This window comes from Aulostomus chinensis, chromosome 19 (assembly GCF_037954235.1).
Source record: "Aulostomus chinensis isolate RoL2024-O1b breed Wild chromosome 19, RoL_Achi_v1.0, whole genome shotgun sequence".
Classification (NCBI taxonomy): domain Eukaryota; kingdom Metazoa; phylum Chordata; class Actinopteri; order Syngnathiformes; family Aulostomidae; genus Aulostomus; species Aulostomus chinensis.
The window spans coordinates 11,765,227-11,776,496 of record NC_141338.1 but is presented as its reverse complement, the minus strand read 5'-3'; the positions used below and the strand labels follow the sequence as shown (position 1 = coordinate 11,776,496).

At 41.2% G+C, this 11,270-nt stretch overlaps 1 protein-coding gene across 1 annotated transcript; it reads left to right on the top strand.

Annotated features, from left to right (window-relative positions):
• Positions 1 to 818: 818 nt before the first annotated feature.
• drg1 (developmentally regulated GTP binding protein 1) lies at positions 819 to 6,945 on the top strand. Its single transcript, XM_086186772.1, has 9 exons — positions 819 to 1,016; positions 2,224 to 2,347; positions 2,439 to 2,614; positions 2,704 to 2,773; positions 3,377 to 3,546; positions 3,869 to 3,999; positions 4,502 to 4,669; positions 4,760 to 4,882; positions 6,561 to 6,945. Exons 1-9 carry the CDS (start codon positions 978 to 980, stop codon positions 6,658 to 6,660), a joined length of 1,101 nt encoding a protein of 366 aa, XP_086042898.1. The 5' UTR covers positions 819 to 977; the 3' UTR covers positions 6,661 to 6,945.
• Positions 6,946 to 11,270: the final 4,325 nt, after the last annotated feature.

Here is an 11,270-nt window from a genome sequence, read left to right as displayed (position 1 = left end):
TATAATGAATAGGCTTACACAGGTTGTTATGACTGAATCTCAAATGACAGCTTTATAGTGTAATGTTTGTTTGTTTGTTTGTTTGTTTGTTTGTTTGTTTGTTTGTTTGTTTGTTATCTCTCTGCAGGATCACACAAACACTGATTAGACTTGGTGGAGGGGTGGAGCACGGGCCAAAGAAGAACCCATTAAATCTGAAACAGATTCAGATAAAAACGAGCATCTATGATTTCTTTTTCACTTTCTTTAATATCACGAGACATTTTTTTTGTTTGTTTGTTTGTTTTTTTTGTTTTTTTTTTACATGGACCAAACCACCCTAAAGACAAAAAGACCCCTGCCTGTCACTAACATTGTCAAAATGGCATTATTAGAATGGTACTGATGGGTCTGTGTGTCAAAACGTGTGTGGTTTGTTGAAAACCTTTTATATATGGTATGAAGGTTCTGTATTGTAAGAGCCAAAATCACCTCATCATCCTGAGTGATGCAAAGACGTGACGTGACAGCAGAATGGAATCACACTAAAGGGAATATTCTAGGCAGGTTTATCAAATTTTATCTTAACTATTAGCCTATAACCTAATAAGATACATAGAGAATCCCGTCTTTTACTATATGAATGAATGCTTTATTTCAGATTCACATGGTCCATATATATATCAAAGGAAGTGGACAAATTGTTAATTGAAATTTGGTTATTCAAGTTTATTCGTCATAATCATTTTCATTTTTTCAGGCCGAAATTGTAGTCTCCTCCCTATCGTTTAATCATTTTTCCTATGTGTCAACGCAATGGGTATCGCTTGCTTTTGGATCGTATTCTCGCGACAGTTCGTTTACCGCGAGGACTACACACCACAGATACGTTTCCGTGGTGTGGACGTGTGTGCTAGCTAAACAAATTTTAATGTTGGCTACTTCCATGTAAAGAACTCTTACCGTGACGTTGATTGTACACAGGAGTATCCACCATCATGAGCATACTCGCCAAAATAGCAGAGATTGAAAATGAGGTAAGATAGAAGACATCTGGCTAACGATGAATCAGTCACGTTGTAGCTAGCACCTCGCTGCTAAATGCTAGCAGCGGTTAGCATAGCTTGCACAGCCTGGCCTTGTGTAGTATTCAGAATTTCTCATCTACATTTGTATGACAGCTGACAAGGTGATTCAAAATTTTGTTTCGTGGGCTAGTGGCCAACAGTGCAGTAGGAATAAAGGTGACAGTAGTGTTAATTACCTGGTTCAGGGATTTAGCATAAATGCTGCTAGCGCTCACTTCAGGTTGTATGTGGCCAGCTGGCAACTGCTTTGGTGTGGAGATATTTCTATTTTATTGTCGTCGGATTGTTCACTCTCGCCGCCATAATCGTGATACATGAATAGGATAACGCCTTTCTTCCGCATTCTAATGTTACTTGTGAGAGCCACAGTTTGTTCAAAGTACCCCTCAGTGTAATATCCACTTCTTCAGGGACCATCTCTCACATTCCATGTCGTGCAATGCCTTTGCATACAGTGATGTAGATTATCGGTTGAGGCTTGTGTTTGGTACTCTTCCACATGACCAGCCTGTTTCATACTTTCATACACATATTCCTAAAGCCAGTTGGATTTACATCCCATAACTGCGCACAGCCTAGCAACTCTTAATCTGAAATTGAAAATGTCCTCCAAAATGAATTAGTTGTCAATGCATTTTAGTCAGTGCTCTTGGAGGAATCATTTGTACAAATAATATTGAATTTGCAGAATTAGCAAGCAAAAAAAAAAAAACACATGATAAACACGAAATCTGTCAGTGGAATAAGAGAAAATACTCAATAACATTTCTTGAAAAAGGTTATTTTTTCCCACTAATGAAGCCCCTCCATCATACTGTGTTTAAACTACTCAATAATGATGTAAGTGATGATTGCTTCTAGAGCAGGGAAGAATTGGTGCTGCTTTGGAACCAGTTCTGTCGCATAAAGTATGTTCTTTTGCTCTGTAAACACAGAACTGAGCCAGTCCTAGAACTAGTTTATGGCTTCATTTAAATAAGAAGTTATTATGGCAAGTACTTTTCCCAAGGAGATTCCTTATTTTTTATGTTTCCTCTGCCGGATTACAAAGGGATTAGAAGTCTCCTCGTAGTTTTTCTGTGTGTTTATTACTAATTATTACCCTGTGAAGTAGAAGAGTGGATCCTGATGCTGCTGTCGCTGCTGTTGATTGTAGATGGCCAGGACGCAGAGGAACAAGGCCACGGCTCACCACTTGGGTCTGCTCAAAGCTCGTCTTGCCAAACTGAGGAGGGAGCTCATCACACCCAAAGGAGGCAGCGGTGGTGGAACTGGAGAAGGTAAGCTCATCATGTCAGCCTCTTACAGAGGTTTGTTCCTGTAAACCTCACCGTGGAGGTTCGAGTTTCTGGTGTCTTTTCTGTCTTGTAGGCTTCGATGTAGCAAAAACCGGCGACGCTCGTGTTGGCTTTGTTGGTTTTCCCTCGGTGGGAAAGTCAACGCTGCTCAGCAACCTTGCAGGCGTGTACTCTGAGGTCGCTGCCTACGAGTTCACCACCCTCACAACCGTACCTGGAGTCATTCGCTATAAAGGTGCAAAAATTCAGGTACAAGCATCTTTTACTTGTCCAGCGCTTTCAAGTGTCTTCGGGGCGCATGTTTTCCATGTTGACTCTCCTGACGTCTTCTTTTTAAGCTCCTTGACCTCCCGGGAATCATTGAGGGCGCCAAGGATGGCAAAGGCAGAGGCAGACAAGTCATCGCAGGTAAGAATACAACCAGCGCACTTTCTGCTGAGTCCTGGAGCAGCTGTTTAGGTGGAAAAGAACATCTGTGGCCACAGTATAGAACATGTGACCTTGATTTAGTTGATTTGAGACCACAAGTTATTTCAAGGCCACTCAAGAGAACTTGTTCCCTCAATTTCACAAATTAAAGTCTACAAGAGATCATTTGTTCCCTCAATTCAGTTATTTCCAAGCTACAAAATACAACATCTTCCTTTGAGTTTGTTCAGTTGGGGCCATGAAATATACCACATTCCATCAATTTGACGTATTTGTGGGAACAAGTAATACCTCATGACCACGAATGAGTGAAGAAGGTCGTAAAAAATAGATTTCATGGTCAAAAATGTTTTTACTCTCCTCCCTATGGCCACTCCAGGGCTCTGTGAATACACTTATAAAGGCAAATAGATATAGTTTTTTTTCACCAGCCACAATTCCATTGCATTAATCCCTTTTCAACGACTGCAGGGAATGATTTATTAAACATTATAAATGTTGCAAACACATGATTCTGTACCCTATTGAACTGACATGCTGCCCTCCTCCGCTCCGTTCCAACTGACTCTGTCTCTGTTGTAGTTGCTCGAACCTGCAACCTCATCCTGATCGTGCTGGATGTGTTGAAGCCTCTTCTTCATAAGAAGCTAATAGAACATGAGTTGGAGGGCTTCGGCATCCGACTGAACAAGCAACCGCCCAATATCGGCTTCAAGAAGAAGGACAAAGGAGGCATTAACTTCACCGCTACAGTATGTCTAACGCAGTAACTCTCACGCAGACATGGAAATAAGGCTGCACAGTGAGTCAAAATGGCAGCTAGGTGCAATATAACTGTCTGTAAGTCTTTGATGATCACCAGTGTCTATGTAGAGGTCATTTTATGTAGAAAAACAATGCTGCCTCCCGGTGGGCATGCATGAGATGACACCTCATTAAGCTTTTCCTCCACATTTATTCTGCTGTACTGCAAAATACCAGGATGTGATCAGTAAATTTGATCTGGCATCTCTCGCTCTCTCTCTCTCTCGCACTCTCTCTCTCTCTCTCATATCTGTGTGTGTGTGTGTGAAGTGTGCACAAAGTGAGCTGGACGCTGAAACGGTGAAGACCATCCTGGCAGAATACAAGATCCACAATGCAGACATCACTCTGCGCAGTGACTCCACAGCTGATGACCTCATTGATGTAGTAGAGGGAAATCGGTAAGCCAAAGCACTAGAATGGGCATTCCTTAGTCATTCCCAGAAGGAGTGGCCTGGCGCACGTTACATGACAGACGGACGCGGCTCTAATCTCACGTGTACTCTTTTATTTCATGTTGGTTTTATGCAAATTTATCAGGAGATGAGATTTTTTGCATATATTTTTGGTATAGCATATTTGTATGTTGAAAAGGGCTACATAAGTTCCATTTATTATTCATTTTCATAGTAGTATTAGCAATATAAAGCAATAGTATGAACATTCTGTCATGTTAGCATACATATATATATATATATATATATATATATATATATATATATATATATATATATATATATATATATATATAGAATAATGACATTTGAATTCAGCATATAGATCACGTTAAATGTGACATGGAAATGACAGACAAATTTGTTTTGCGGTGAAAGTAGGAGTTGTATTCGGTTTGCATCTCGGACACAAATTAGCGCCCACTGACCGACTGTTGTCTCTCACCAGGGTCTACATCCCGTGCATTTATGTGCTCAACAAAATTGACCAGATCTCCATTGAGGAGCTCGACATCATCTACAAAGTGCCCCACTGCGTACCCATCTCAGCCCACCACCGCTGGAACTTTGACGACCTGCTTGAGAGGATGTGGGACTACCTAAAGCTCGTGCGCATGTAAGTGTCGCCTGTACAGTCACGGGAGATATTTCATTCCTAAATGTTTCGCTTCGTCCCGACTGACCCAAGTGTTGTGTGCGTTTGCAGCTACACTAAACCTAAAGGCCAGCTTCCCGACTACACGTCTCCCGTCGTTCTCCCCGACGGACGAACTTCGGTGGAAGATTTCTGTTTGAAGATTCACAAAAACCTCATCAAAGAATTCAAGTAGTGAGTAATGTGGACTAAACATTTTGTCTTTTTTTTTTCAAAGGGAGTATTGTCCATTTATTCTCGAGAGGTGTGAATAATAAATGCCCTGTTCGACATGAGAATCGTGTTTAAATCTCTACAAATTCCAAACATATTACTAAATTCCATAACGACAGAATGAATCCTGCACCGTCTCATGCTCTCAAAATTAATCAATATGCGCAATCTTGTCAAATATTCATCAGAGATGCATCTTTCCTTACTTGTGTCCTGGTAACAGCCCAGCAATATAAAGATATCACGAGCTGCTGGATGAAGACTAACCAGAGTTGGGATTAGGATCCGAGATGATCCCTTACACCACCATCTCTAAACAGAGCGCTAAGATCGTCAATCAGTCAATACATTAGTGCAGCTAAGCATTACCAATCCTCCCGGGACTGAGCGGGTCAAACAGTGACAGACACGATTAGAGAGCCTTTCATTAAAGAGATGTCACATCCGATCGGCTGCTTTAAAGTGCTGAGCCCTCGTTGGAGGATAGATCCTCCTTAATTATTTGCTGGTGTATTTAAGGTGGAAGGTGGTGGAGGAAAAAGAATGCAGGATACAGAGTTGTCCTCATTGCTGGAATTGCTTGAAATGTATTTTTTTGAATTTGGAATTTTTCAAGGTCTGATAAGTGCTGGTTATACCACTCTTAGAAATTCCAAAGCTTATATACTTTTTCTTTTTAATAAAAAGCAGTTGCCAACAATTGGTGAATCCAGACTACAGAGGTTGTCACGGAAAACAGAATACAAAGCTAAGTGTGGTGACGTTGAAGTAGTTGTTTCTAATGGTTGTATCTATGCTTCCAAAAGCATCGAGGTGGTTCTCCGTCGGGAAGAAAGTCTCATTGAGGTCTCATCAACTTTTGTTTTCTACATGGTTCATTTTCAATAATAATTCAAAACCCAACACAGTTTTTAACTTGGATGCGATCGGCTGATACATTTTTGTCTTCGTGGAGCGAAACACAGGGTCTTTTAGAGGGAGATAACGGCGGTACAAAGCACATAGCAGTGGTCAGCTTCCACTGACAGCTGGATTGAACCTCAGCGTCTGACATGCAGCTCCAGTTTACTAGTCAGAAAGCTGTAATGGGCAAGTTGTGATAGAAGTACATGATGGCCGTTCCAATGTACCGTTGTGTCTCCGCCTCTGCATCGGTGACAGCTGGGGGGCCGGAGGATTCATGTTTTTGGATCGTCTGTCTCATTCTCATGAAAGCGAGAGTTAAAAGTTCCCTGTTGGAATTATCTTTGCATTTGGTACGAACGTCCACTGGGACCGGAGAGTGAACTGGATAGATTTCAGTGGTCAAAAGTCAAGATCGCGGTTGAACAGCGTACAACCTCAGTGCTGTTTCTAGTTGGGTATACATGATTGGAACATACATTTGGTGCAAAATTTAACCCTTTTTGTCCACCAAAGAATTGATAGAAATGCTCAAAAATCCCACCAGAATACAACATCAGGACACCAGGACATTAAAGAACGCCATAGAAAACTCCCACCGCAGTGTGGTGTCAGAAACCTGCGGCAAGGGGAGATTTATATTTCAGTCTAATGAGCTGGGAAACCCTTGAAAATGCATGAATAACACGCTGCGTCTCTCCTGTCACTCACCAGTATTATTTTTCCTTCTTTTCAGTGCCCTGGTGTGGGGATCATCTGTAAAACACAACCCTCAAAAGGTGGGCAAGGACCACGTGTTGGAGGATGAAGATGTTATCCAGTTGGTGAAAAAGTAAAAAAAAAAAAAGTCTTGAATCAGCTGCATGTCACAACTGTGCATCACCAACTAAATCCACCAGGAGCATCTGTGTGTTATGTGGCTCTCAGTATTTTGCGCTCTTGAAAAAAAAACACACACACACACAATGACATGAATGTACGTGTCACATCTGAAAGAACCCTGAAGTACTTAACGCCATGAATAGTTCATATTGAATATTGGTTAAGGCTTGAATTGAAATAAAAAAAAAAACCATGTAATACAATAAAAAGAAGCTGTTTCTTTCTTGTGCATCACTTATTTTCTCTGTGTCTTTAATCTATGAAATCTTGCATTTGCTGCACAGCTGCACGGATTCTCTCAACGCAAACCAACAACACGGTTATTTCAGTCGGGGGAGGGGGGCTCATTTGAAAGCCTTGTCCAGCTAAGTGATTTACGTGACATTGATGATGAAGGCAGTTATTCAGGCTGGTGGTCCACCCCCACCCCCTCCTCTCTGGTAGGGACGGCCACTCAGGTTAATCAGTTCATTCACTCAGGAACAGTTTGGGGACATTATAGACCAGACCAGCTGTTCACAACTAACAAGACTCAACTGAGCAAAAGGAAAAGAACATTTGGAATCATCGCAATGTCTAATATGTCAATATGCCGTAACCTGCATGAAACAGGGCGGCCATTTTGTGTACGAGGGTAGTAAATGGAGACTGCGGTGGATGGCGCAGTGCACTCGGGAGCGCATATAGACGTCTTTCTAACACAGTCAGACAGCAGCCATGTGCTTCATAGTTTGAATTCTGTACATTGTCCCTTATAGTTCACGTAATATTCCACTCAAAATCATTTACAGGAAAGCAAGCGTCCCAAGATGAGACGGCTTCCGAGCATCAGAAAACAGCCAGTAGACGTGACTGCAAATCAAATCCATATCTACATAGCCTGTGAGAGGGTGAAACCACTCAAGTGCGCAGAAAAAAAAGACAAAAAATACACAATATTTGTTCCCTCAAAGATATGAATCTTTGGACAACAAAATGTTTGTTCATATATTAGAACCCATTTACTTGTCAGAATCGTCACAAATGTTAAATATTGCTTCTGTGCAAGTCAAACAGAGCTCTTCTTGAGTGTTTGAAGGAACATTTGTCACTGGATCTGTCAACCGCTTTGGTTCGAGTGGAAGGAACTGCTCTAATGCAGTTGAGAGTGTATTTGATGCGATAATGTCGGTCTATTAAGAGTCTTTTCGATGTAAACTACAGTTCTGGCTAACAATTTTTTTTTTGGGGGGGGGGGGGGGGGGGGGAGCTGCAGTGGTTGAAGGTACTGCCTGTCTGTCCAGCAGCAGCAGCAGCAGCAGCAGCAGCAGCAGGATCAACCCCTCCTCAGACGCTGCCATGCCCCCCCCAACCCCCCTTACCCTGTAAATTATAGCAGCACTTTAGCTAATGAAAGAGTTGAAGACCGGGCACTAATAAAAGCCATTTAGTGAATAAAGCACTTCCCCCTCTAACAAAATTAAAGAAACTACCCATTTAGAGAGGGAGGACTCTGTATTAATATTTATGAAATGCGGAACCGAAACCCCCCTCCCCAAAAACCCACATCCAATCCCAGCCTGACCAAGTCCTCCTTGCCAGTGCACCTATCCCAAGAGAACATCACCAACCCCTCCTAGCTGGAAGGAGGGGCAGGAGATGGGGACTTGAAGGGTGCTGGGGACGCAGTCAGGACAGTCTGTCTCCAGTAGAGCAAGCTGGAAGATCCCTAGACAGCTCCAAGCATTCGCCTCTGTCAACCTCGACCGGCTGCACTACGCTGAGCTCCTAACATCAACTTTGTGACCAGAAGATTGAAAAGGTGGGTTTTTTGGGAAAGGCCAGATGTGTAAAAGTTATTTCCTAAGGACAGACGCAGGAGGTTGTCAGGAAAATGCAAAGAAAGTTGTAGTAGTACTTTTTTTTGGGTCACCCTTTACTTGATCGTCACTTTTCTGTCTTAATCAAGATTAAGAAATTATTCAGGGAAAATTTAGAATCAGATTCAGGCAGTAGTTTGAACTACAATACCTGAGAGATCTCCATTGACTTTTTAAAGAATACAAACAAAAAACCAAAAAAAACAGGTAAGGATTCATTATTACGTCTCACAATCATCCCAAACCATCTTTACATCAACAACTATCCCATCAACCGTCCCTTTCAACCATCCCTTTCAACCATCCTCATCGTTTGGTCCGGTTCGCCACCACCTCTTTCACCCATCCTCGTACCGTTGGGGTAGCTCCAAATGTGGGGGTTGTCTTTGGTTAAAATGCATTCTGCTGTAATTTCATCACACAAAGTGGTTCGGCATCGGAGTTGTAAGTTGATTATCTCGCCATAATGTTAAGACGTCCCAGGGGAGCTGAAAGAGAGGCGGTAACAAGATTTTCCAACCTTTATTTTGGAGAAAACGGCTTCTTTAGCTTGATGGCTTCATGACTCTTGACATTGCACTCAGTGACCGCTAACACAGTTAGGACGAAAATGTCCAGAGAGGTCACGTCTTTAATGGGAGGAGATGGAAAATGTCTTTAGTCTTGGTAGTTTTACCTGAAAGGACTTCGTTTTCTAGTCAATTACGAGCAAAATGTCAGCGATGAAGACCGAATCTTGTTTCTATTGATCATTTGAAGATTGGAGAGCTCATTTGATGAAGCTGCCATTCTTCAGGCCTACATTACACGTTTTCTTAAAAATGGGGAATAGTTGATCGTTTGCATAGTTAGATGGACATCTTTTTTTTTTAAGAATTATCTCAGTCGAGTCCAAGAAAGCGCAAAGGGCGATAGGGTGGGGTTTGACGCAGTTGGTGCGCATGAAGGGTGTAGCCCTTTTTTCCGCAGTGTGCTTGATCTATGACTAATCCCCTCTTTTTTTTAAAAAAAAAAATTCTGCAGATTTTCTTTATCTCAACTCTAATTTTCTTAACAATTTTTGAACCACAGGCGACTTCTCTTTCTCAGTGAATCAATGATCTCTTCCCTCACACCTTTGGATGTCAACTCTTGGACTGCGGATCCAGTCCAGATCAAGACTGGACCTTCAACGGCAAAGACCCAGATCATGTTTGACTTGTTTTTGTGTCATTAATAAGTTACATGTGAAGGAAGAAACAAGATTTTTTTAAATTTCTTTTTTACTGTTTTTTTTTTTTATTATTATTTTATTTAACATTGGTTATTTTAACCAGATGACAAGGTCCCTCGTGAAGAGCTGGACATTCTGTGACCTGTGTTGGGTCGTAGTTTTTCGCCCAGGACTCCATTGTGCTTGATCTAACCATGCAGTGCGTCTTCTGTCCATGGTTGTGCCAAGCACCTTGGAGGCTTGTGAGCACTATCTGCCAGAACCCCTCAAGAGAAGTCACATTTTTTTCCACACGTGCAAGATTTAAAAGTAAAACAAAAAAAATATGATCAATAAAATCAACCAGGTTCTAGTCTTGAATCTCTAATCTGTGTCGTTTTGTTCGGTGATGAACTCTGAGATGCAGGACAATGATTCTGCCTTGTAATAAATATCATCTCAACATCCTGTGTGTTTTACTGGCTATTTTTTTTTCACGCGAAACGAAGAGATAAAAAGAAGCGGGGGAGTGAGGTTCAAAGGGTTTATAGCGTTCACACAGATGAACCATTCACTTCCTACAAGCTGCTTCCAACATGGCAGATTTGTAGAAACGATCAATTACAGTAAGTGCTCAGCACCCTTAACTATGGCTAATAATTACAGCCGGTAGAGGTCATACTATTAATGTGTACTCTCTCAAGACTGCCATGGATCTATAAATCAAACCCTGAGACGCTGCGTAATGCTGGGACGTGCATGGTGCATAAAGCCATATTACTCTTGCTTCTATAATGTTCTACTTCTTTTGAATTCAGGTTGTGTTGTCAAAGTCAAAAACACAAGTGCGTACAACCAATAAATTGTAAGCATATCAACTGCGCTTCTCTTTGTACAACTTATATGAATTAATTCAGCCTTTATTTCAATTTCTGCAGACTTTGAACGTTGTTGCGAAATTTGATTTGTTGCTGTCATATTTCGATGCAGAGCCACGTCCTCTGATGTTGTTTTGGGTCAGTGAGTTCTATCCTGGAGAAAGATTTATAGATTTCAAAAAAGATGCTTACTTCTTAAAATGGGAAATAACATTCTGGCAGCAAAGCCTACGAGTGAAATGATATAAGATATGTATAAATATATATAGCTCATCAATATTTTTCTCATAGCAAACATAACTCACACTTAAAAATCACATTACTTAAAAGCAATATTTACCGTTTCAAATATAGTGCGACAGTAAGAATCCAGGTTCACACTTTTTTTTTTATACCACTACTTTTCTGACTTTTCTACGACTTTGAAGAAAATCCTCATGACCGTACATTTTCTGAAACTCGTGAGAAACGAACAAAGGACACGTCAAAAATGTAGTTATATCTGACTACAGTTGAGTTTTATGGTCTGACACACCATGAACATGGACTTTTGAAAATCTATTTTGATCAAAACAGATTTTTCTTAGTTGATCTTAACTGGTATATGCTAATATATCATTTTCAAACCCTGGAAA

Bases quoted from the DNA above. Each gene is read 5' to 3' on its own strand.
- drg1 (XM_086186772.1), top strand. From the start codon at position 978: ATGAGCATACTCGCCAAAATAGCAGAGATTGAAAATGAG. The intron at 2,774-3,376 runs GTAAGAATACAA...TCTCTGTTGTAG, and splicing joins AGGCAGACAAGTCATCGCAG to TTGCTCGAACCTGCAACCTC. The intron at 4,883-6,560 runs GTGAGTAATGTG...CCTTCTTTTCAG, and splicing joins CTCATCAAAGAATTCAAGTA to TGCCCTGGTGTGGGGATCAT.